At 38.2% G+C, this 27922-nt stretch overlaps 1 protein-coding gene across 2 annotated transcripts; it reads right to left on the bottom strand.

Annotated features, from left to right (window-relative positions):
* Positions 1 to 741: 741 nt before the first annotated feature.
* On the bottom strand, positions 742 to 24025 carry LOC125280527 (NACHT, LRR and PYD domains-containing protein 12-like). 2 transcript variants are annotated; one of them, XM_048211102.1, is made up of 8 exons: positions 23776 to 24025; positions 8373 to 8641; positions 8102 to 8146; positions 6047 to 7862; positions 5557 to 5730; positions 2882 to 3055; positions 2558 to 2731; positions 742 to 1662 (listed from the first exon to the last, which is right to left on the bottom strand). In XM_048211102.1, exons 2-8 carry the CDS (start codon positions 8629 to 8631, stop codon positions 1653 to 1655), a joined length of 2652 nt encoding a protein of 883 aa, XP_048067059.1. In that variant the 5' UTR covers positions 8632 to 8641; positions 23776 to 24025; the 3' UTR covers positions 742 to 1652. The 2 variants fall into 2 exon arrangements, 1 of the variants encoding a protein (XP_048067059.1); XR_007187639.1 differs by lacking the exons at positions 742 to 1662; positions 2558 to 2731 and having other exon boundaries at positions 2919 to 3055; positions 5557 to 5672.
* Between the last annotated feature and the right edge of the window lie 3897 nt (positions 24026 to 27922).

Here is a 27922-nt window from a genome sequence, read left to right on the forward strand (position 1 = left end):
CGCTTTGCATCACAGAAATACATTATATTTTAAAATATATTAAAATAGAAAACCATTATTTTAAATTGCAATAATATTTCAAAGTTTTGCTGTTTTTTTCTGTATGTTTGATATACAGATGAGCTTGAGACTTCTTTTAAAAACATTATAATGACTGGTACTATAATTTAAACTATAATAGGCCTATACAACATTTTCTTCACATGATGTGCAATAATGCATGCATGAGATCACAAAAATGTTTTTTTTTTGTCAAGAGTGGACATTATATTAACGTTAATACTGTTATCAGAATGAGGGTATTTTCATTCACAGAGGGTATTTTCACATAGCCCACCTGACTGAAAGGGCTCATTATGTAGGTCATTATGCAGGTCTTTGTCTTCTCAGTTGTGAATCACAGCATTATTCATGAAGATTCACGCCTCCATGCATACTGTGTTTCTTGACAAAAAGTGTCTTACAAAATTTAAATCTCTATATTGTTTTATATGAACGAGTAGGCAGGATAATATTTACATAATTTTGAAGCAAAAACTCTAGTCTACAACCTCCAATATCCAGAAGTCTTGTGAACACATATTTAATATTTGTTTTTTGGCCTTATTTCAGTGACTTAAGTTTTATGTTTTTTCAATAACCACGCCTAAACATTATTCCTTCAAAAATACAAACATGTACATACATGTTCCTCACATATTATGGTAGCCTAGTTCGTACTGAATACAGTGTAATGACACCTTTTCCATTAATATGTTTATGAACAACTGAAAAAAAGCACAAATGTCAGGGCATGTCATGCACATAAATAAGAAGATTTAGCATATTAAAGCCGACACAGCTGCGGCTCACAAAAAGATAAAATATTGTTACAATGGCCACCACGTGGGCGTGTCCATCAAGTCCACAAGACCTTAGGGCAGGGGTGTCAAACTTAGTTCCTGGAGAGACACATCCCTGCAGTTTAGCTTCAACCCTAATTAAACACACCTGAACCAGCTAATCAAGGTCTTCAGGATTACTAGAAAAATCTAGGCAGGAATTTTGGAGCTGGTTGGAGCTAAACTCTGCAGAACAGTGGCCCTCAAGGAACTGAGTTTGACACATGTGCCATAGGGTGTCCCACTTGTCATTTTGGGTTTCAGACGGGTGCTTGGGAGCGCCCCCTTTGCGGCCAATATGCAACCTCTGTGTGCACTTTTGCCAAGCCTGCAAGCCTGTGAGCTCCGCAGTAGACTTCTACCCAACAGTGAAAGCGATGTTATATCACGAAAGTGTGAACTCGGAAGAGGATTGCGAGGGCTTTGGGTTCCATCTGGAGGCAGATATGATGGTTCTCAGATTATTGTGACTGCCAGTGTATCTGTAATCAGAACAGTTCAGACTCCAGGATATTTTGTTAAATCCAAATTTACAGTGTCTTTTTCCTTTCCTGCTGATATCTTTATATGTCGCTGATATTCATTCACTGACTCCATTCAACCTCTCAGTAACAGCGTCCATTCATACTCTCTCTACACCGAACCTCACGACACTCATCAAATCTCTCTGGATGATCAGGATATGGCTGATCCTCAAACACGTATGTCATATTTCTGTTCTCCTCAGACAGAATGAGACTAGTGTCTGCTGTGTTTGGATCCAGTTTGAGATTACCAGATTCTGAAGACAAGAGAGAACAAAACAACATTAATCACAGACATGTGTGTGAACATACCTCTGTCATATTCCATGATTTACACTAAAACACACACACATTTACTTAATGAGGATATTAATTATAATAATTATAATAAATTTATATATGTTTAATTATAATATATAAAGACACCAGATTTCCTTAGTTCACAGATAAAGCTATATCACATGCATTAAGCAATAGCACATGGTTAAGCAATATCACATGAGTAAGAGTGAAAAAACAGTGAGAATCACAATGGTCAAGACGCCTGAAATGCAGTTAATGCTTCTTCATACGAAATAGTGAAGACAGATGAAAGAACCATGTGTGAAAGACCCCAAACATGCATTTGCTTGTCAAATTTATCACTTGATGGTGAAGACAATGAAGCTGCAGAAGAAGATCCAGTATCAAAACATGGAAGCACCTCAGTTGTTTGAGAGTATTTAGTTTTAAACACTATGAAGAAACTCAATCAAAAATGCCATGTAAAACCTGTACAGTAGATCACGTGTGGCCACTCAAAGAGGAATTATGACAAACCTGTCAGTCCAAGCACAACATGGTTATATTCTTACCAAACCAGCACCAAAGAAGCAATCCATTGATTTTTATCCAAATAAAACCTACTCTTTCTTAAAAGAACAGTTTACACACACACACACACACAAAATCTCAAGTTGAAGTTTTGGTGAAGTTTTGGTGACCACTGACTTCCATTGTAAGGGAAAAAATGCGGAGACTTTTCTTAATGAACAGAACTGTACTTCACAGAACTTGAACAGAACTTCACTCCACTGAAGTACTGTAAAAGATAAGACGGAAATACAAATACAAACATTCACAGGATAAGATGAATCTTACTGTTCAACATACTCAAGTTTGTTCAGTGTGCAGTTTGGATCGTTAAGTAGATCAGAGAGCATCTTGACCCCTGATTCTCCAGGGTGATTCAAGCTCAGTTCCAGCTCTCTCAGGTGTGAGGGATTTGAACGCAGAGCTGAAGCCAGATAACCACAGCCTTCATCTGTCACCTTACAGCCCCATAATCTACAAATACACACAAACAATGAAGATATTGAGATTTATAAGATTTCTTTTTAGAGAGAGTGACTCTTGTACAAAATTCATGCAATTAAAAAATGAATATACAGTAATAACTTATAATGTTTCAATATATTGAAAGAATGAATCTCAAACCTCAGTATCTCCAGCTGACAGTTTGGGCTCTTCAGTCCATCAGAGAGCAACTTCACTCCTGAGTCCTGCAGGTCATTGCCACTCATGTCCAGCTCTATCAGTCGTGAATTTGATGATTGTAGAACTGATGCCAAAATTTCACAGCACTGACCCGTGAGAGAACAGCCTTCCAATCTGAACATGATAATAAAAAACTGAATAATTAACAGTGGTGTGAAGTAAAAGTACAAATACTTTGTTACTGTATTTAAACAGCAACACACACACACACATTTTTTTTACTTTGAGCTTTTTAATTTGTTCAAGCTTTTACTTTGCTTCATTTTAAAGCCAAATACTTTTTACACTGACAAATCTCATCTTGTTAATAGTTACCCGGATTTTTAAAAATGGTTTCATTGTTTGTGAAAAGAGAGCGCAGAGAAGCAGCATGTAGGCAGTATGCAGCGGGTGAGCTCAGAGTATCAGTACACTACAGTGTTTAAATGTCCTCTTATTATAAGCAACGGGCCTCTCCAATGGCCTGATAATTCCACCATATTAAGCACTGGTATAGCTACACTGCAGTGCATGAGATTCACCATGACATACTCCAAATGTGTGACAAACAGTGATTGAACCGTGCAGCTGCAGCGCTAGAGAAAAGAGAGACAGGCCTCCAGTGTAGCAATGATGAAACTTGCTTACAATGGCTGCTCTAACCAGTGATAAACACAACGAGATGTCTTCGACCCGTTTGAATTCAACACTTCTATGATATGATATGGGAATCTTTAAAAGGATAGTTCACCCAAAACAAAAACCCATCCTTAAGCAATCCTAGGTGTATATGAAAATCTATTCTTTCAGATGAATACAATCATATATATATATATATATATATATATATATATATTGTTTTGAGTGAACAATCCTGGCTCTAGAAAGCTTTATAATGATAGTAAACGGGGGCCTGTTTTGAAGTTTGATGGTAAGAGATTGCTTTACCAACAAAGATTTTTATAGACTAAAAATAATTGTGACGTATATTAACGACGCCCTAAATATTGATGATGTTTGATATAAAGTACAAAGTTAACTCTTATTTTTGGTCTTGTAGACTGTCTTTTCTTTTTCTTTTTTCTTCTTTGTAAAGAGTGAAGTGCATCTTGCTTGTTTGAATGTTAATGGTGCAAGAAATTTTAAGAAAAGAGCAAAAAATTTTGAAGAAATGGAACAGAAAAACATATATAGCATATATATAGAGACACATAGTAGTTCAGACAACATTGTTGATTGGATGAAAGAATTTAATGGAATACCTGTTTTAAGCCACAATTCTACTCTGAGTGGCGGAGTTTCTATTCTATTTGGTAGGAATTTTAAACCAATTTCATATGATGTAGATGAAATTGATAAAGGTAGACTGTTAAAAATTAGAGCTACTTACGAAAGTTTTGCTTTTGTTATCTTTTGTATTTATGTTCCAACTGCACCTGTGTTAATAACCAGTGTTATTTTTAGACACCCCTTTGGTCAACTTTACAAAATTGCTGTACTGAAGAGTTTCTGTTTTTAGGTGGTGATTTTAATTGCACTGTACTTGCCATAGATAGAAATCATGTTGAACCTCATATGGCTTTGCGTAAACATCTAATTTACTTCATTAAAAATATGATTTGTGTGATGTTTGGAGAGCTCTGAATTGTATTGAAAGACAATTTACATGGGCTCACTCATGGGATAATTGTTTAGCTTTAGCTAGATTAGCTTAGTTTTATGTCTTCAAGCATCTATTATTCTCTTACGGTTATATTTTTTAAATGATTCAACAGCATTATGAAGTTAAACTATTGCAAGTGTTTTTCATTGCATGTTTTTCAATTAAAACTTTTTTTCAGGTTTAAAGGGGGGGCGTGACCAAAAAAAAGTTTGAGAACAACTGAATTATGTCTGTTTGGTGTTTTTAATATGCTTTAAGACAAACCATGTGCAAATTCATGTCAGCACCTTTGCTGAGTATTTTCTCCTTAAAACTGCAGTGAAAAAAGAACCTGAAACCCATGGTTTGAAATCGCTGGTGTCTGTGACGTCACAAACTATCTTGTAACCAATCACGTCAACATACAAGCGGGCTTTAGCATATCATAAACAGAGAACTAGCAGGGTATATTTTCCTGTTTATATGAAACATTTTGTAGATTTAACAATATGGTAGGTGTATGATGTATATTAGGATGTTATGATGAAAAATATGCAATAAGTTGTTCAATCCTGTTTGATAACATAGTCAAGCAAAAGGCTAAACATATAAATTACCATTATTACCGTTAGTTACAGATATGTCCCATGTTGTAAAGAGCGATAACATTGTGCAGCGTTTACCTCAGTAAGTTGACCGAGTGGATATCTGAGCTGGCGTGAGTGAGTGGAGGCGGGGCTAATTTGCATATTCATTGATCCGCGTATATTAAATGAGGCAAGGGTGTAGAGTTACAGTCAAGCTATTTTAAGGCATGAAAAAAAATTCACAGGAAAAAACGCTTCAATATGTCATCTTGGTGATCAAATATGAGTTTTAATGGATAATGTTATTGACTACAGGGGGACTTTAAGTGTTTTAGAATGTCATACTCTGTTTATAGTGACTGAAATACTGAGGTGGGTGTTGTATAAGGATTGAATGAATCTCAAACCTCAGTATCTTCAGTTGACAGTTTGGGCTCTTCAGTCCATCAGAGAGCAGATTCACTCCTGAGTCATGCAGGTAATTGCGACTCATGTTCAGCTCTATCAGGGGTGAGTTTGGTATCTGCAGGGCCAAAGCCACAGTTTCACAGTCGGTGTCATTGAGATAACATGAGGAGAGTCTGTAAAAACAGGATGTTTGTCCATGGCATTTATTGTGTGTTTATCTTGTAGGAAAGGTGTTTGTAGTAACAGTGATAGGTTATGTCCTGTTCTCTGTGAACATTCTGTGAAGCTTTCTGGAAACATTTATAAATGTCAAGTATGCTGGAACTGATGTGACAGCAAAGTGAAAATAACTTTCAAATATATGTCTATAAAATCACTGTTTAGTAAATCCATTTTATTTAGTAAATACAGATTCTACTCTGCATCTTACGCTACAATTGATTTCAGAGTTAAAAACGTTGATTAAAGAGCTGTCATCAAGTTCCTTACTCTGCTTTTCTGTAGCATCTCACAGCTGGCAGGAGTCTCCTTTTGCCTCCTGGTTCAGTATTGTACTTATCCAGGTCGAGTTCATCCAGCACCTCCTCTGACATCAGCAGTACATAAGTAATCAATGAGCACATGGAAGAAGAGAGGGGTCTTTCTGGAGGTGATATGAAGTATCTTTGGATTTCTGTATATAGTGAATTATCATTGAGCTCCAGTAAGCAGTAGAACAGGTTGACTGAAGTTTCAGGTGAGATGTCCTGGTTTTGTAATTCTTCTTTAATGTGTTTGGTTATTTCTGTGATGCTGTCTTTGCTGTCTTCAGTGTGTGAGAACAGGCCTCTGAGCAGTTTCTGATTGGATTCCAGTGAAATGCCCAGGAGAAACCGTAAAAATAAGTCTAAATGTCCCTTCTGACTTTGCATTGCTTTACTAACAGCCTTCTTTAGTAAATCATGTAAAGCAATATTTTTGTCTGGCTTGTCAATGTGGTCAGGCCTGACCTTTCTTTGTGTTTCTTCACTGAAAAACTGCAGCTCGTCCATGTTCTTGCTCAGGTAGCAGAGGAACACGTGCACTGCAGCGAAGAACTCTTGAACACTCAGATGCACGAAGCAGAAGACCTTCATCTCATGAAGTCCAGCTTCTTGCTGAAAGATCTCAGTGAGCATTCCTGTGGACTCAAAGTCTTCACTCTCATCAATACCACATACTCTCAGATCTTCCTCATAGAACACAATGTTTTCTTTCTTCAGTTGTTCAAATGCTAGCTTAGCTAACTTCAAAATCATTGTTTTATTGGAATCTAAGAGCTTGGTATGGACTCTTTCTGTTTTTCTGTCACACTTCTGGCTCTTGATGTTCATCTGTATTAGCAGGAAGTGAATGTACATTTTAGTGAGTGTCATGTTGATGTTCTCTGCATTGTTCTCAATGGGGACATCCCGAAGAACAGTGGCTGTGATCCAACAGAACACAGGAATGTAACACATGATGTAGAGACTACAAGATTTCTTAATGTGTGAGACCATTCTGGAGGCCTGAGTCTCATCTTTGATTCTCTTTCTGAAATACTCATCCTTCTGGCGGTCAGTAAAACCTCGCACCTCTGTGAACAACCCTACATACTCTGGAGGGATCTGATTGGCTGCCGCTGGTCGTGATGTCACCCAGACGTGAGCTGATGGAAGCAGAGTCCCATTCACAAGACTTGTAAACAGTTCATCTACAGATGATCGCTTCTCAACACTCCTCACCATTCCACTGTCAAAATCCAAAGGTAGTCGACTCTCATCCAGTCCATCAAAGATAAATGCAAGATTACATTTATATATCTTACATATCTTTGCTGTTTCCAGGTCCTCCAGTTCAGGATTAAATATCTGAAGAAACTCATGCAGACTGATCTCCCGATCTTTAATGCAGTTAATCCTTCGGAATGGAAGCAGGAAAACACAGTCTATATTCTGATTGGCTTTTTCTTCTGCCCAGTCCAGAATGAACTTGTGCACTGAGACCGTTTTTCCAATGCCAGCAATGCCTTTGGTCAGAACAATCTTTTTCTTATTTTTGTTCCGACTAAATACATCATTGCATTTGATTGAACAGTCCTGTGATTTACGGGGTTTAATGGCTTCACCAATCTTCATAAACTCATGTTCTTGATTGACTTCTTTAAGATCCCCCTCCGTAATGAAGAGTTCTGTGAAAACATCCTTGAGATGTGCTTCATTTCCCTTTTTACACTCAAAAATGTGTTCTACTTTCTCCTTCATGTTTATTTTGTGAGTTTTCATGAATTCCTGCAGCCAGAAATCCTCTTTTATGAAAAATTTAAATAAAAAGGAAAAGATGTGAACAAAACAACACTAGAAAATAAAACACAAAGGTTTTTCACATTGGCATGATTATCATTAAAATCAATTGGTGCAAACCTAAGGTATTTAAATTTACAGCACTGAAAGCACTTCTGTTGTGTACTGAGATCAATATACATCAAACATGCTAAAATAATTTCTGATCCCACTGTAAGGTTAATAAGGAGTAAGGTTAATTCACCTTGTTTTCTTCTGCGTTTCTCAGCTGGCTCTAATGATTTTTGCACTTTGAAGAGAGAGAAAAGAATGGGACTTTATGTTCATCAAAGATTCCTGTAAAAGGCACTGCATCATGATTCAACACTTTATTAAGCAACACAACTATTAAACTATTAACTCAATCAGCATATTAGAATGATTTCTGATGGATAAATGAAGTCTTGGAGAACAAGAGAATCTAAATATATACATTTCTATGAATCTATACTGCCTCTCGTTCTTTCCTTTATTACCTTCAGTGTACTTGCTCTGTAACTCTTCAGCCAGCTGGTTCTGCTTCATCTTCCTCAGGATGTTCAGTGTGATCTTTACAGCTTCTTCTGCTCCAAAACACTCCATCATTATATCCACTATATCAGTGGCATCAGCATTCTCCAGTTTACCAGCTCGAAGGGGTCCATCTTGTTTTAAGAGACTCCTAAATTTCTTCAGATTGTCTCGTTCCAGGTCTTCTAGAATATCTTGAAGCAGCTCTAAAACAGTTGCCATCATCCTTCATGAACTGTTGAAGCAAAGGAAAAGGAAAAAGTGTACTTATAGTTGCACTTTTGTAGCAGAGATCTATGCAGTATGTGCAAATAAATGTGTGTAATGAAATGACACTATGATCAGATAAACTATTATGAAACATTTAAAAGTCTAAAACTAATTCTTCAGGTTGTTTTTCAGTTTCAGATTCTGTGCACATTAGTAGATTATTGTTTGACAGATTCAGTTGAATGCTGCTGATGATTGAGGCTCATCATGATTAGACTCAAGAAGTAGTTTCACATTTTGTCCTAGTCTTCTTGGAAGACTTGTCTTTTACATTTCAGACCAGACTGTAATAAAAAGAGTAATGGAGGCACTGAAATACTAATAATTACAATAGTGAAAATGATGAGTAATGTAAAAAATAGTTTAACATTTTCCCAGTTATTTTAGTTCTGTACTATCTGAAGCACCTGATTATACACACACACACATACACTCTCTCACACACACACACACACTCACTCACTCACTCACTCTGGCTGCATTTACATTGCAAGTCTTAATGCACAGATCTGATCTTTTAACCATATCCAATATTTTGTCCAGCCTGTTTTTCAGTCGTGTCTAATTCACTTAGATTCACTAGATTACCTGCAAGAATGGATAAGTTAACAGCTGTCAGTGTCATGTTTTGTAGCACGAAATCTGACTAAACGGATATAGACCGGAAAATAAACGTTATTTTCGTTTATTTTATCTACAGCTTGTTAGATCTAGAATTCTTAAGTGAATACAGTAGCAGGTAAGATTGCATTAATTTGAATGAATTTGAATATGGATGATAACGAGATGGCAAGCAGGCGAGAGAGTAGCCTACCAGTGAAGGTTTTGGTTTAATATATTTTTTTTTTTAAACAAACAGCGAGGTTATTACCTCATTGGTGAGAAATATAATGTAGGTCGGATGTCCAGATATCAGATATGTATCTGATTTAAAGGTGCCCTAGAACGTCTTTCACAAGATGTAATATAAGGCTATGGTGTCCCCTGAATGTGTCTGTGAAGTTTCAGCTCAAAATACCTCATAGATTTTCTTTTTTTAACTGCCTATTTTGGTCCATCATTAACTATGCACCGATTCAGGCTGTGACCCCTTTAAATCTCGCGCTCCCTGCCTCCCGAGCTCTCGACTCTAATACAGTGCATAAACAAAGTTCACACAGCTAATATAACCCTCAAATGGATCTTTACAAGATGTTCGTCATGCATACTGCATGCATGCACCGGATCATGTGAGTATAGTATTTATTTGGATGTTTACATTTGATTCTGAATGAGTTTGATAGTGCTCCGTGGCTAAAGCTAACATTACACACTGTTGGAGAGATTTATAAAGAATGAAGTTGTGTTTATGAATTATACAGACTGCAAGTGTTTAAAAATGAAAATAGCGACGACTCTTGTCTCCGTGAATACAGTAAGAAACGATGGTAACTTTAACCACATTTAACAGTACATTAGCTACATGCTAACGAAACATTTAGAAAGACAATTTACAAATATCACAAAAAATATCATGTTATCATGGATCATGTCAGTTATTATTGCTCCATCTGCCATTTTTCGCTGTTGTCGCTTACCTAGTCTGATGATTCAGTTGTGCTGCTCCAGACGTTAATCCGCTTGTTAAGTCGTGACGTAAGGAACGCCGTTTCCGGGTCCAACCCTCTACTCGTTTCACTTGAGAATGCCATTGACGGCCGTTTATGAGTGCTATTTATTCATTTTAAACATCAATCATTTAAAAAAGTTAAACATTTTAAATATTTACAGTGTACACAACAGTCTCCATGCTCACAGCATCACAGATATTAATATTTTAACGATTTATAAAAGATGAATCATTGTCTGGCCATCTGGAATTTTGATATGGAGATAAAGTTTATAATTACATATTTTTTGTAGTATTACACCACATCGTGTATGTATATTAGCATCATTTGTTGTTTTCTTGTGGTATGAGATAGTGTGTTAGGACTCGGAAGCGCTGCCGCGTGACGTCAGACTTAACAACTGAATACTGCCTTGTGTAATGCCTTGAACATGGGCTGGCATATGCAAATATTGGGGGCATACATATTAATGATCCTGACTGTTACGTAACAGTCGGTGTTATGTTGAGATTTGCCTGTTCTTCGGAGGTCTTTTAAACAATTGAGATTTACATAAGAAGGAGGAAACAATGGAGTTTGAAACTCAATGTATGTGTTTTCCATGTACTGAACTCTTGTTATTCAACTATGCCAAGGTAAATTAAATTTTTGATTCTAGGGCACCTTTAAAACCACATTTGGAAGTGGCTCAGATCGGATGCAAAAAAAAAAAAAAAAAAAAACCCACACACATATACTGTGTAAGATTGAAAATATCCAAATATATTTTATACAGTGCTGCCTGGGAGATCCAGTAAAGAAAGCATTTGAATTCGCCACAGAATTAACGTCACTGTGAGATCTAGTCAGAAGCATTCAAATTCAGTGCAGAGTTCTCCATTATAAACCGTAGATATCAGATCAAATAGCGCTGATGTGAAAACTTTGTGCTATGAATGAACAAGTAATAGAGGGCTATTAGTCCACAAATTAAGTGCTCCTAGTAAAAAAAAGTTAGTCTGGAGCCCAGTTGGGGCACTCTCTCTTTGCATCCACTTTTCTTTGTCTCTTTCCCTCTACACTTTCTCTCTTTCTATCCCTCAGGTAACATTTTACATATACTGTATGATGTGTATGATTAATGGTATAACTTATCATCTCATACATCTATTTTGTAAGTGTAACCATAACCAGATATTGTCATTAAACCCTTTCGATTACAAATAATGTGCTAGTTCACTTTCAAATGAAAATTACCCCAAGCTTTACTTACCCTCAACCCATTGGTGTATATGACTTTCTCCTTTCTGATGAACACAATTGGAGATATATTAATAATTATCCTGACGCATCCAAGCTTTATAATGGCAGTGAACGGGATCAACGAGTATAAGCTGAAGAAAAGCGGTCTGGCGGAAGCTAGATTCTTCATAACTTGTTAAATATGGATATTTTTTTACAAAAACGCTTCAGAAGGCCTTTATTAACCCCCCGGAGCCGTGTGAAGTATGTTTATGATGGAAGGATGTGGATGGAAGCACTTTCTTCAGCTCATACTTATTGACCCCACTAACTGCCATTATAAAGCTTGAATGCGTCAGGATATTGATTGATTGTGTTCATCAGAAAGAAGAAAGTCATATACACTTAGGATGGCTTGAGGGTGAGTAAAGCCTGGGGTAATATTCATTTGAAAGAGAAATAATCATTTAAGATTGTACATTTTAATTTTAGAAACAGTGCTATAAGTAGGTATAATTTAGATGCCAAATATATTATATATTCTTTTAAGCTTAATTTATGATTCTGGATAATCTGGAATTTATTTATTTTATTTATTTTTAATACAGATCACGGTTCAACCCCCCTTCCTTTCGAGGGAAGGCCTCCCAAAATTTGTGCACGAGTATTGGATCACGAGTGTTTACCACCGGCATTCGCTGTATCGTGTATTAGTGGATTCATTATGTCGGACTCACCGCAGGTAACTCATAATCTGCAGTTGTTACTCCTGTCTCCGGACAAAAACATTGCATGCAGCGCCTGTGGAGTGTGGAAAGTTACTGGAGCGCGCAGCCGCGCTCGTCTCACACAAGGAACGTCATGGCAGTGATTGACAAGCCAGAGGGCCAATCGTTTACGCGATGATTGCGTAAACGATTGGCTGATGTTTTTAAGGCCCTACCTCGTGCACAGATGATGTATATTAATATTATTCCTTTCAGTGCACCTAATAAATAGTCTTTTATCAGTGAGTAAAGACGGTTTCAAGTAATATTGCAAAAATGTATAAAACAAAACATCCTCTTTAGCACCTTTAATGTTATAAATGAGTGTATTTTTACAGTATGTCTAAAATGTTATAAAAATATTTATTACTTTAAATAAATTCATTGTGTAAAAAAAAATCATTTCAAATCATCAAATACATTTTAAAAGTCACTGGTCGCCACCTACTGGCATAGCAATGTAATACAATACCAATCAACTGGAAAAATAAAAACAAAATCTCAATTACACAATGGTTACAACTATTAAATGACTACATTAATAATGAAAACCATATAGCCATACTCAAACAAAGTGTCAGAATTCAAACGACAATATGGCACTATTGCCTCTCATTTGAACATCCAGGTACCTTGATTGGTGAACGAATGACCCACATACAATGCATATCTTTACTATGTATGAAAGAGGGGGAAATGTGTATAGATATTTGTATATGAATGTACAAATATGCACATGCCCTCTTATTTATTTATTTCTTGTCAGTTGTTATTTTTATTTCTTCCACCTCCATCTCTCGAATATTGTACTACTATTACAATAATTATGTTTCCTTTTTTTCAATCCCTGTTATCCTTTTTTTCTATCTCCCCTTCCTCACAAGTATGAAAAAAGGATAAAATGCTCATCTGTTGAGTATTGTAACTATTACTATAATTACTATATAATATATATATATATATATATATATATATATATATATATATATATATATACTATATATAATTATCTCATTATTATTATAATTATTATAATAATCTCTTGTTCCTTCATGTTATTGAGTGTATTATGCTGTTTTTCAAGTATACTTTGCTAATTCCTTTCTCACTTCTCCACTCTCAAACCACCAATGTCTTTACCTGTATCTATAATTTAGATTAAAATGACCCCACAAGTGTTACCAGCACTGCTGTCACTACAGTTTTTTCCTCTCATAACCTTCTCTATCTCTCTTTCTCTTTCTCTGTATCTCTCTCTCTCTATCTCTCTTTCTCTTTCTCTGTATCTCTCTCTCTCTCTCTCTCTCTTTCTCTTTCTCTTTTTCTCTCTCTCTCCCTTTCCTCTCATCTGTATGTCTTGTTATTCTTTCTTATTATCTCGACTCGAAGAGAGAAAAATATATATAAATGTGTACAGTTTTGCCATTTGCTGAAGTTAATAAGATCTGAATGGTCACAAGATGACACTTGGCTGAAGCATAGACTTCAGTATCACTACTATTGAGCACCATGTTGTAGTGTCAATCAACTAAGGCGAGGCCGTAACTACGTCATGCACCAGTGATTTAGAAAAGGCCTGCCAATGACCTACGAATTGATAAGAAATGGGCTCATGTGTTGTACACCATGTTGTAGTGTCAATCAACTAAGGCGAGGCCATAACTAGACCATGCTCCAGTGGCTTAGAAAGGGCCTGCCAATGACCTACGAATGAATACGAAATGGGCTCAAGTGGTATATTGCAATGACTTTCTACCTTCAGCATGAAACAACTCTCTCTCTCTCTTTCTCTATTTCTCTCTATTTTTCTCCTACTTCTCTCTTTTCTTCCCTAATTTCTCTTTCTCTCTCTCTCTCTCTCTCTCTCTCTCTCTCTCTCTCGCTCCCACTCAAAGATCTCTATTTTCCTTTATTAGTTATTTAATTAATTAATTAATTTATTCAATCTATTTTTTTATTCCTCCTTTTGTTTTTTCTTTGTTTTTTATTACAAAAGTAAGCGTGGTCGTACAGGCAGGGTCTGAGCAGGGGCAAACAGGAACAGCAAGGGCTAGGCAGAATCGTAGTCAGGGTACAGGCAGTAGATCGAGGCAGGCGGATATCATTCACAGAACAGTATACAAGGCAAGGGTCAGGACAGGCAGCAACGGGTCAATAAACAGGAATAGGCAAGATCAATCACAGGCAGACAGGATACAAGGAAACGCTCAGAATTGTCACAAGGAATCAAGACTTCGCAGTGAGGTGGGCTGCGTCCGAAAACTGGAAAATGCTGCCTTCCGAGGACACATTTCAAGGTAGTAAGGCATCAAGGCACGTCCGAATCCAATGTTAGCTTCACTTCCTCTCTCATGAGATACCTTCCTCAGATCGAGTTTTGAAGGAAGCATAGATGTATCCTTAGCTGCCTTTGATATCCCACAATCCTGTGCTTTCCATTCTGTGACAGCTGAGCTAGAAAAATAAAGATGGCGTCCGAAAGTTGCGTTTGCTGCTCAGTTTGTGTATAAATGTACGATTTTGATCAACATATTTCAATTTTGATATCATTTCTATCGAGAAATTACTACTGTAATAATTAAATATTTGTTTAGTTCTCACCAAAGCTCGCGCTATACTGCTGTAGATCATTAAACTGTTACGCTGCCTCAGAAGTCTGTCCGAAATCAATTTCGTGAGGTACCTTCATGCACAAATGCTGCCGTACAAGTCATTCTCTTATAAGATAGCGAGGCAGCAAGACAGCTACCTAGGTTTTCGGACGCAGCCGTGGTGTGTGTATGAGTCCTTTTTAGTCCAGGTAATGCGTATCAGCTGGCTGTGGTGATTAGTGTGGAGTGTGCATGGCTGTATGTGGCAACAGGTGATTGGTGGAGTGAGTGCATGTGATTGGCAGGGAGGATTGTGGGAAGTGTAGTCCAGAAACTGACAGGAGCCGACCGTGATCGTGACATAACGCCCCCCTCCCGGAAGGCGCGTCCTCGCGGCGTAAAAGGAACAGCTAGGGAGGGGAGGTGGGTATTTTTGGAGATGTAGGCAGACGGGAACAGGGTCTCCAATGCAGCCCCAGGAATTCAGGCAGCCATGGTGGGTCAGGTACCACCGGTAACCATGGCGGGTCAGGAGTCTCTGGCGGCCACGGCGGGTCCGATGGCTCAGGCAACCACGGCGGGTCAGATGGCTCGGGCAGCCACGGCGGGTCAGGTGGCTCGGGCAGCCACGGCGGGTCAGGTGGCTCGGGCAGCCACGGCGGGTCAGGTGGCTCGGGCAGCCACGGCGGGTCAGGTGGCTTGGGCAGCCACGGCGGGTCAGGTGGCTCGGGCAGCCACGGCAGGTCAGGTGGCTCAGGCAGCCACGGCGAGACAGAGTCCGTGTATGACCACGGCGGGTCAGAGTTCATTAATGGCCATAGTGAGCTACAGTCCATGGGCGGCCATGACAGAACCAAGGCCGATGACGGCAGTGGCCGGGCAGGGTCCCCACCCACAAGCTCCCCACCCCTAGGTATACTGCCCCCCCCAAAAAAGTTCTTGGGGAAATCAACGGAGTACGTAGCGGGTTGAAGGGCAAGGAGTTCGGGTGGCTCCGGCAGGGCAAGGCGTTTGGGCGGTGCCGGAAGGGCAAGACGCTTGAGTGGCACCGGCAGAGCGAGGAGCTTGGGCGGCGCTAGCAGAACGAGGAGCTTGGGCGGCGCTGACAGGGCGAAGAGCTTGGGCGGCGCTGGCAGGGCGAAGAGCTCGGGTGGCGCCGGCAGGGCGAGGAGCACAGTAGGCGCCGGCAGGGCAAGACACTTAGGCGGTGCTGGTAGAGCATGACGCTTGGGCGGAGCAGGAGAGACCTCTGGAGTGGTCTCCAGGCCCACAGCAGCCTCTTGAAGGGCATCTGCGTCTTGAGGAGAGGAGGACGCCTTCTTTCTCCTCCTCCTCCTCCTCCTCCTCCTCTGAGAGTGAGGCGATGGTTCACCGACTGGAGCGGTTTCTGGAGCAAACTCACTGGCTGAAGCGGGTTCTGGAACGGACTCAATGGCTGGAACGCCCCCTACCTCCGTGAGCACCGAAGGGGCAGCCATCTTGCCCGTAGGCACTGGCAAAGCAGCCATCTTGTCCATCGCGTCCAGGGTGCTTGAGTGCGTTGCAACCGGTGAATTTGAGTGCGTTGCCATTGGCGACTTTGAGTGCGTTGCAACCGAAGAATTTGAGAGCGTTGCAACCGGGGAATTTGAGAGCGTTGCAACCGGGGAATTTGAGTACATTGCAATCAGCGAGCTCACGTGCGAAGCGTCCGGCAGGCTTGCGAACGAAGCGGCCGGCTGACTTGAGAGCGAAGCGGCCACCGGGCTTGAGAGCGAAGCGGCCACCGGGCTTGAGAGCGAAGCGACTGGTGGATGCTTGGGAATACCAGCCGCTCGCGCTGAAATCAGCGGTGGATCAGCCACACTGGAACGCAATCCTCTCCGCTTTCTGACTGATCTAGAGACGTGACGTTGCTCTGGGCGATCAGCGGAGACGTTACGTTGCTCTGGGCGATCTGCAAAGGCGTGACGTGGCTCTGGGCGATCAGCGGAGACGTGACTGGGCTCAAGGTAATCAGTGCTGACTTGGCTGGATGTTGTTCTTGTGGTGACCGCCATTTTGTGAGTGTCATCTGGCGCGGCGGCCATTACACAACCAGACGAGGAATCGCGTTCTTCCGTGACACCCACAGTAAACGGAGAGCCAACAGTCAACAAAGCATAATCCAAAAAATGATTGAGGGTGGAACGGGGTCCATTGTGAACTAATTGTTCTTTGAGTGGCTGGTTAACTCCATCACAAAAAAAGTCAATGAGTGTGCAGTCAGGCAGATCTGAATAATACGCAATGTTCAGGTATTCTGTGATGTAATCCTCCAGTGATCGTGTGCCCTGCGTACTCCACAACAACAACTGATCAATGTCCATACCGTACAAATGTCCTCCAGGAAAGCTGCTGGATCGTGGTGGCAGTGAAGTCTTCTGTAACGAGGCGGGACTCATGGTAAGATCCATATGCAAGCTTTTATTACAAAAGTAAGCGTGGTCGTACAAGCAGGGTCTGAGCAGGGGCAAACAGGGACAGCAAGGGCTAGGCAGAATCGTAGGTACAGGCAGTAGATCAAGGCAGGCGGATATCATTCACAGAACAGTATACAAGGCAAGGGTCAGGACAGGCAGCAACGGGTCAATAAACAGGAACAGGCAAGATCAATCACAGGCAGGTAGGATACAAGGAAACGCTCAGAATTGTCACAAGGAATCAAGACTTCGCAGTGAGGTGGTGTGTGTATGAGTCCTTTATAGTCCAGGTAATGCGTATCAGCTGGCTGTGGTGATTAGTGTGGAGTGTGCATGGCTGTATGTGGCAACAGGTGATTGGTGGAGTGAGTGCATGTGATTGGCAGGGAGGATTGTGGGAAGTGTAGTCCAGAAACTGACAGGAGCCGACCGTGATCGTGACAAATATTAACATTACCATGGAATATATACATCTAAACAACTTACCCCTATTATATGTGATTGCTGTAGAGATGAGGCGTTCATGGATTTCCACAATAAAAGGGTATTTTATTACAACTAGAAGCTAGATCTATCTTGGTCAAAAAGCGATGCTTAAATGAGAATACTAGTGCACTGTTTATGAAGGCTATATCTTTAACACCAAGCATATCTGCAAACTTAAACAACACCCGCACTCTTTTTGCTACTGTAGAGAGACTAACAAACCCCCCAAGTCAGATTCCCAGTGAAATGCTCTCAGACAGCAAAGGCTGTGAGTTTGCTTCCTTTTTCTCTGAGAAAATTAATAATACCAGAAAGGCGATCAGCACATCCTTGATCTGCACTGGGGTAAACAGATAAGATCACAACCTCAGAAAGTAGCTATAATGTCTGTTTTCGAAGCAATTAATTAAGAAACAGTACAGCACCTTAAAACATCAACCTGCGCCCTTGACACACTTCCCACATCTTTTTTCAAAAGCTTGTTTAACTGTTTAGAAGCAGATCTCAAGCAGTTTAGAAGCAGAAGCAGAAGTGGTAAATGTCTCACTTCTCTCTGGAACTTTCCTTCCCTGAAAACTGGAGTTGTTAAGCCCCTCCTGAAAAAGAGCAATCTGGATAATACCATATTGAGCAACTACAGACCAATCTCAAATCTTCCTTTTATAGGCAAGATCATTGAAAAAGTTGTTTTCAATCAGCTGAACAAATTCTTAAGTTGGAATGGATACTTTGACAACTTTCAATCTGGTTTCCGACCGCATCACAGCACAGAGACAGCACTCATAAAGATAATAAATGATATTCACTTAAACACAGATACAGGTAAATTATCAGTGCTGGTTCTTCTCGATCTCAGTGCTGCGTTTGACACTGTCGATCACAACATACTTCTTGACAGGCTGGAAAACTGGGTTGGGCTTTCTGGGATGGTCCTTAAATGGTTCAGGTCATACTTAGAAGGGAGAGGTTATTATGTGAGTATCGGTGACCATAAGTCTAAGTGGACATCCATGACATGTGGAGTCCCTCAAGTATCAATACTTGTACCCCTCCTGTTCAACCTATATATGCTGCCACTGAGCCAAATAATGAGAAAGAACCAAATTGCATATCACAGCTATGCAGATGACACACAGATTTACCTAGCCCTATCACCTAACGACTACAGCCCCATTGACTCCCTGTGCCAATGCATTGATGAAATTAAAAATTGGATGTGCCTAAGCTTCCTTCAGTTAAACAAAGACAAAACTGAAGTCACTGCGTTTGGAAACAAAGATGAAGTTCTCAAAGTGAATGCATACCTTCACTCTAGGGGTCAAACAACTAAAAATCAAGTCAGGAATCTTGGTGTGATTTTGGAGTCAGACCTGAGTTTCAGTAGCCATGTAAAGACAATAACTAAATCAGCATATTATCATCTTAAAAATATTGCAAGAATTAGATGATTTGTCTCCAGTCAAGACTTAGAGAAACTTGTTCATGCTTTCATCACCAGCAGGGTGGATTATTGTAATGGGCTCCTCACTGGCCTTCCCAAAAAGACCATAAGACAGCTGCAGCTCAAACAGAATGCTGCTGCCAGGATTCTGAGCAGAATCCGAAAACATGAACACATCACACCAGTCCTCAGGTCCTTGCACTGGCTTCCAGTTGCATTTAGAATTGATTTTAAAGTACTGTTACTTGTGTATAAATCACTCAATGGCCTAGGACCTCAATACATTGCAGATACTGTATGCTCATAGAATATAAACCTAACAGATCACTTAGAAATACCAAGGGTTCACTCAAAGCAGGGAGAGTCTGCTTTTAGCTGTTACGCCAGCTGCAGCTGGAACCAGCTTCCAGAAGAGATCAGGTGTGCTCCAACAGTAGCCACATTCAAATCCAAACTCAAAACGTATCTTTTTACCTATGCATTTGCTGATTGAGCACTGTGCTATGTCCGAACTGTTCATACTTTATTTTATACACACTATCTTTTTATTCTTTCAACTCTTTTTCTTATTTTTTTATTTATTTAATTTTTAATGCATTTTATATATTTTATGTATCTTTTATTTTCTGACTTTTAATGCATTTTATACTGTATCTTGCTGTCTGGTTGAACGAGCTAGGAGAATTAGGAAGTAAGTTTGTTTCTTTTTTTTGTTATCCGTGGATGCAGCTCTGTGACAAATATTTATTTATTTATTTATTTATTTATTGTTATCCCTGGATGCAGCTCTGTATAGAGTTAGTCCAGGAAGATTTGTCTGTAAGGGTACTGTTTAAACGCACAGCTGCCTGACAAATATTTTTATTTTTTTAGAGTTATCCCTGGATGCAGCTCTGTATAGAGTTAGTCCAGGAAGATTTGTCTGTAAGGGTAATGTTTAAACGCACAGCAACCTGACAAATAAAAACAGTTATCCCTCTGCATGAGGAAGATTCATTTAGATCCGCTCTGATGGATAGATCCGTTTAGATCCGCTCTGACGGACAACAAAAAACTCCCTGAAATTTCAAAAAACTCTTCCATCTAGATAGCGAAATTCTCTGTTTTTACTGTTATATCTATTTCTTATGTGTTCCATTATTATTATGTATTTGGTTCTTCTTTATGTAAAGCACTTTTAATTACCATTGTGTATGAAATGTGCTATACAAATAAAATTGCCTTGCCTTGCCTTGCATGTAACGAAGGAGAAACACAACCAAACACATGTAAACTAACATTAGAACTGACAAAGGAGTGCAGGGAGTGAGTCCAACTTAAAGGGAGTGCTGACGAAGACAACAGGTGCAAGGAATCCAGGGAATGACGGGAAGGCTGACAAGGGAAGTGCAATCAGGTGATGGAGCAGGGAATACCCCCCCCCCCCTTTTTCCCTTCTCTTCTTATATAATTCTTAATCTAATGGAAAAACATTTTATCATAGTATTTGATATTAACAGGAATTTGTATATTACTACATATCTTTTAAATAGATATGTAAGAGGGAATGCATGCATGCATGTATACATACATAACGTCTTTACTTTTCTTCTTCTTCTTCTTCTTATTATTATTATTACATTATTATATTAGCAAATATCCTATATCTTCAACTTCGTCCATTACACTGAACAATTAAATTGACTGAATGTACCATGTTAATAGCAATAGATGTTATAAAGAAAATATATATACCGTATGACATTTATATATACATTTATATATATACATGATATATGAAATTTAGCTATATGTATATATTTTCTTCTTTATGTATCTCAATATGTTTGTTCTGTTATCTTTTCTCTTTATCTTTTCTCTCTCTCCACCTGTTGGCTTCTTATGTTATGTCACCTTTTACTCATTCAATAAAAAAAAAAAATAAAAAAAAATACAATCTTTATTTGAAGCCTAACATAAGTTTCAAAGGTTATTTACTCATTTACTGCAAAATCGGTGTTTAAATCTGGCCAGGGTCTGCTAAAATTTGGCAGATGTGCATCATTGTTGTGAGATGGTTATTTCCATTTTACACTGGGGTTATTTACTTCACATTATTATATTTCTTGGGTCTGCAAGCAAACAAACCAGCACGCCTTTATTTGTTGCTTAGTGACGGTTGTGTTGAAGTAAGCTAGAAATGGGCAGGTGCTGCTCAATTCAGCTATATTTAATATTCATATTGACTTATGAGTTGAGTATGTTTGCTAAATCTGTGCAGATTACATAAACATCGCCAGCAAATTGAGTGAACATAATTTGTGAAACATTACCCGCCAAATTGCCTAGTGATTTACCACCCACAGTTGATTTTTACCCGCATTTTACGGGTGTTCATTTCAAACCCTGTCATTATGAAATTGCACAGAACATCTTGTGTGTAGAAGCACTGCTAAAGTCTAAAAGTTGAAATTTCAAAACACTTATGACATAACGAAGACTCATTTACTGAAACCACGTGACTTTGGCAGTTTGAGATCGTTTGATACACGCTCTGAACCACTGATTCGAAACAAAAGATACGTAAAGCTTCGAAGCTTAATGAAGCATTGTTCTGAGATCTCCCATCACTAGATATTGTTGAATAAAGTCGTTATTTTGTTATTTTTGGTGCACAAAAAGTATTCTCGTCTCTTCATATCATTAAGGTTGAACCACTGTAGTCACATTAACTGTTTTAATTGTCTTTAGAAGCTTTTTGGGCATTTGAAAGTCTAAATTAACTTGCTGTCAATGCAGGCCTCAATGAGCCATCGGATTTTATCAAAAATATCTTAAGTTGTTTTTTCTGAAGATGAATGAAGGTCTTATGGGTGTGGAATGACATGAGGGTGAGTAATTAATGACAGAAATTTCATTTTTGGGTGAACTAACCCTTTAATTTCACTGTGGTTATGACAGTATAATATTGTAGAGCTCAACGAAAGTTGTATATTCATTCATTTCAAAATGGAAATGTTAGTAGCATTATACAAGTTGTATTTGGAATGAAAAGTACATTTGAGCTAGGTTCAAAAGTATCAAAAATTGTCACTACCGAAACAGTCACGACCGAAGCATGTGGTAAAGTTTCAATAGTGACATCATTGTTTTTTGAGTGTTATTCGATAAAATTTAGTTTTTTTCTGTGTACAACTGTTCAGAATTGTGCTAGCTAACCATGTGCTGATTAGCATTTCTGAGCGGCTCAAAAATACCTAAAATTGTCAGTACCGAAACAGTCATGACCGAAACATGCCATTGTTTTGGTAGTGACAAAAGGGAAAGCATAATTGTTTATTTGGGGGAAATAAACAAAATTTTAGTACAGTTATACAAATCATTAGTATTTTAATATGTTTTAGTATTCGAGTTAAAATTGTGTAATGTGATGTGGTCACTACTAAAACATTACTGTCACTACCGAAACATGGGATATTTAGTCAAAAATAAAGTAATAACTTTATTTTTAGATAAATAAAAATAAAAAATAAAAATAATATCAACCAAGATGTTATTATAGTGTTTGGTTCAATGTTTATTCAAACTAATGAATCCTTCACTTTGAAATCAGTATGATAAACTTTATGACTTTTTCAAAATACAACAAATCTCATAAATTACACTTAAAATACTGTTAAAATTGTTATTGTTATTGTTTTACCTGTGAAAACTTTTTTTTTTTTTAAATAGTAGATAAAGAGGATCTTTTCGTCGACTGAGAAACCAAAGACTGTTACTGAGTTTTTGAAATGAGCGCATGCGTAAGAACAAACCCCCTTCCTTTCGAGGGAACGCCTCCCAAAATTCGTGCACGAGCATTGGAACACAAGTGTTTACCACCGGCATTCGCTGTATCGCGATGATCGCGTAAACGATTGGCTGATGTTTTTAAGGCCCTACCTCGTGCACAGATGATGTATATTAATATTATTCCTTTCAGTGCACCTAATAAATAGTCTTTTATCAGTTAGTAAAGACGGTTTCAAGTAATATTGCAAAAATGTATAAAACAAAACATCCTCTTTAGCACCTTTAATAGGTCAATGTAACCCTTCTTATTAAATTATTTATTATTGTGTTTCGGTAGTGACAAATTTAGGGAGAGGACAAATTTTCCAAAGCTTTCTGAAAATACAATATGAGAATTAACTGCACAATTACTAAATATGTACCTTGGATATTATACAATTTGCATACATACAACATTTGTGGAAAAAAAAAATTGCTAGACATTTTCATTTCAACTCAGACTTTGAACCAATTCTGAAGAATGACCCATCGATACATAAGCCAATTAAATAAAGGTTATTATACGCTACTTTCTGAGATTCTTACGTTAAAGACTGCGGGCAGAACTAGCGGAGATGGCTCTCTTCATTCGTGTTCAGGGTTGCAGGTGGTGCGGAAAACTGAGGCGTGATTCTCATGATTTCATTCACCGTGACCCTGTCCAAAGACTTTCCTCTCAGACAGTCGGCTACTCTCATGACACTTAAACACTTATAATATTTACTAACTTACCTTAAAAAAGACAATATTTGAAGATGTTTCTTTGTCATCTCCTCCTCCTTTCACTTCCGTGTTTTCCTGAAGAACTGTTTCTCTACAGAACTGTTTTTTCAGCTTCCCCTGCAGGAATATCAAGTTTGTCTCAAAGGTCACAGTGTTTTATCTCTGAGGTAAAAATACCAGCTGCGTGCGTGATGCGCGGAGATCCCTGTTTTACCCTTTTATAGCTCGTAATCTCATTTAGTTTCATTTTAAAGTGGATGTTTCGGGAAGGGGAAATGACCAAGGAAGTTACTCAATCTCGGAAAACACAAGAAAAAATGCTCTTAATGTGATATGCGCGTGTGAAAACTTCAGGAGAGCTCTGAGCGTGTTTAAGAAGAATTTACTCGGCATGTGTGATGTCACGCAGGACACACCGGTTCGGAAGCTCCGGTTCTCCACTGAGAGCTTTATCTGACCTGCTGGACACCTGGAGGAGCGTCATGATGGACATCAGCCCAGCCCCAGATACACACAGCTGCACATCAGGCACATCAGAATCACAATTAGATTGAAACAGAATCAGTTTCCACACAGTCAGACCTTCAAAGCGATATGTGTAGAAAAATAAATTAAACAGGATTAGATTTTATATTTATACTTTCAGTTTATATTTTAATTTTAGTTTACTTAATAATTTTATGTGTTTTATATTTCATCTAGGCCTATCTGTCCATTGTTCCATCCATCCATCCATCATTCCATCCATCCATCCATCCATCCATCCATCCATCCATCCATCCATCCATCCATCCATTCCTCTATCCATCCATTCCTCTATCATCCATTCATTCCTCTATCTATCCATCCATCATTCTATCCATCCATCTATTCCTCTATCCATCCATCCATCCATCCATCCATCCATCATTCATTGCATCCATCCATTGTTATTTCTATAAATCCATCCATCCATCACTGTATCCATCCATTCTTTGTTCCATCCATCCATCATTCTGTCCATCCATCCATCCATCCATCCATCCATCCATCCATCCATCCATCCATCCATCCATCCATCATTCTGTCCATCCATCCATCCATTGTTCTGTCCATCCATCCATCCATCCATACATCTTTCTATCTACCCACCCACCCATTGTTCTGTCCATCCATCCATCATTCCATTGTTCCATCCATCCATCCATCCATCCATCCATTGTTCCACCCATCCATCCATCCATCCATCCATCCATCCATCCATCATCCTTCCTTCCTTCTATCCATCATTCCATTGTTCCATCCATCATCCATCCATCCATCCATTCATACATCTTTCTATCTACCCACCCACCCATTGTTCTGTCCATCCATCCATCCATTGTTCCATCCATCCATGCATCCATCCATCCATTGTTCCACCCATCCATCCATCCATCCTTCCTTCCTTCTATCCATCATTCCATTGTTCCATCCATCCATCCATTCATACATCATTCTATCCACCCACCCATTGTTCTGTCCATCCATCCATTCATACATCTTTCTATCTACCCACCCACCCATTGTTCTGTCCATCCATCCATCCATCCATCCATCCATCCATCATTCCATTGTTCCATCCATCCATCCATCCATCCATCCATTGTTCCACCCACCCATCCATCCATCCATCCATCCATCCATCCATCCATCCATCCATCCATCCATCCATCCATCATTCCATTGTTCTGTCCATCCATCCATCCATCCATCCATCCATCCATCCATCCATCATTCCATTGATCCATCCATCCATCGTTCCATCTGTCAATCCATCCATCCATCCATCCATGCATGTTTGAGCTGTTTTAACTGAAAGCATATCTCAAAATCATGTCAGTGCCATTGTTTTGTCTCAAGATTCATACCAGTAATGTTTTTTCTAAAACACGTTTATAAAAGCTAAATGCCCTAATTGAGCTAATCCTAACTAGGCCTAATCCTGGCTTAATCTAAACTCTGTCTGTGAAACCAGGCCATAATATTTTATTTCAGCATAATTTAATTTTCTGAAAGCAATTTTTTATAGTTTTTGTTAACAATTTCAACACTGGTGGGGTTCGCCTGTTCAAAACCTACCACTACATTACTGGGGTGTTTCGGATGGTTGCTATGCATATGCTAAGATGTTCAGTCTTGTGTTCATTCATCTGATGGAGATTGTGATCTGACAACAGCTGTTCAAGATCTGTCACACTAAAGCAGGTATTCTCACCTGCCATGACTTTTTCTGAGAATCTCAGGCTATGTCTAATCATCAGAAAAAGATGCTTTTTCAAATGTAACTGTAGACATAGATGTCAGCATGAAATTGAAGTTGTGCTACTGTTTTCTTCTCTATAGTGCCATATATCCGAGTCAAACGCTTCAGGAACAAGAACAGATGTAGGGCGGGGCTTGAATTTGTCTGTGTGGAATTGATTGGATGGTTGTGGTTTACTATTAGTGGATCTCCTTTGAGTGACAGGTTGCCCCGCCCTCATCATCAGAGAATAAATGTCCCTGCAAGAGGGAGGGGAAGTTATTCTAATTCAAGATTGTGTGGAACATGCATTTATGAGGATGTTGGCCGGGCAATCCTGTGAGTTTGAGCTCAGAAGTGAAATACCACAAAACTATAAAATCAACATGTTTCATGTGTTTGCAATCCATTTTACTTCTGCATTTGAAGTAAAGTACACAGTAAATATGATCTAAACAAACTTAAAAAGTGTCTGTCAGCACATAATTCTCACATTTGTTTTGTTCTAGATGGACGACAGCTCACCTGAAGACCTCATGTCGTTCCACACCCGTAAGACCTTAGTTTATCTTCAGAACACAAATTAAGATATTTTTGATGAAATCCGAGAGGTATATGTCTCGTCCATAGACAACAATATAATCAACACTTTCAAGGTCCAGAAAGGTACTAAAGATATCGTTAAAACAGTTGAATGCACATTGTATAAAGTTTACTCTATTCTTCATTCTAATTCAGAAGAAATGGAAGAATTTGTGTGTTGTAAATCAGTAGTGCACATAGCCCCAAAACTTATAGCGATCAACTATGATGATTATGAACTTATTTAAAACACAAAATACATTTACTTACTTACACACACACACACACACACACACACACACACACACACATATATATATATACATATATAAACAGTGTAGTTAACAAGTTTATGAATATTGAATAAGAAAAAATTAATCAACAACGTCTAATTTTGTGAGGCACCTGAAAACCCACAGACAGAAGTTGTTCAGTTGTTAACTTACCATGCTAGCAAGCTAGTTAGTGTTTTGATGTGAATTATTAATAGATGGCTGGTGTGGTGTCGGACATGTTCGGTTAGCTTAGTTTTGTTGTGGCTACGACCTATTACCTCAAATGTATTATTTACTAAACTTATTAACTAAAAGGCATTATTTCTTTTTATATAAATAAAATAAAATGTAATTTCAAATTATTTATTTCTACATTTTTTTTGCTTATTTTCATTTAAATCAGGTTTTATTTAATCATTTTTAATCAAGTTTTATTTAAATATTTATTTTAATTTATGTTTAATAAAATGTATGATTTATTTATTTTTATTAAAAATACTTTAAATAAAATAATGTTTATTTTTAATTATTTATTTTTACATTTTTACACTGCTTATTTTTATTTAAATAATTTAATTTTTTAAATAAAATGTTTTTGTTATATTTATGTATTGTTATAGTTATATTTATGTTTTTGTTTTTAAATATTTATTTTAATTATTTAAATATATTGTTTATTTAAATAATTAAAAATATTTTTAATTTTTTTATTTTTACATTTTTACACTGCTTACTTTCATTTAATCTGGTTTTATTTATTTATATTTTTTCATCAAATATATATATTTTATTTAAATCAAATTGTTTTTTAATGAAATACTTTTGTTACTTATGTTTTATTTAAATAATAATTTATTTATTGTTTATTTATTTTTATATCTTTAAATAAAATACAATTTTATTTTTAATTATTTATTTATTTTTACATTTTTTACACCATTTTTTGCAAAACCTTTTTGGTCACGACTCATAACTACATGAGCCAGAGTTTGCATGTTCTTCATGTATGGCCCAAAATGTACCATTATAATGTTGG

Source organism: Megalobrama amblycephala, linkage group LG12, assembly GCF_018812025.1.
Source record: "Megalobrama amblycephala isolate DHTTF-2021 linkage group LG12, ASM1881202v1, whole genome shotgun sequence".
NCBI classification, from domain to species: domain Eukaryota; kingdom Metazoa; phylum Chordata; class Actinopteri; order Cypriniformes; family Xenocyprididae; genus Megalobrama; species Megalobrama amblycephala.

Coding starts and splice junctions, on each gene's coding strand:
- LOC125280527 (XM_048211102.1), bottom strand. CDS start 8,631: ATGATGGCAACTGTTTTAGAGCTGCTTCAAGATATTCTAGAAGACCTG. Junction 8,147..8,372: donor ACAGAGCAAGTACACTGAAG/GTAATAAAGGAA, acceptor CTCTCTTCAAAG/TGCAAAAATCATTAGAGCCA. Junction 3,056..5,556: donor TGTCAACTGAAGATACTGAG/GTTTGAGATTCA, acceptor TATCATGTTCAG/ATTGGAAGGCTGTTCTCTCA.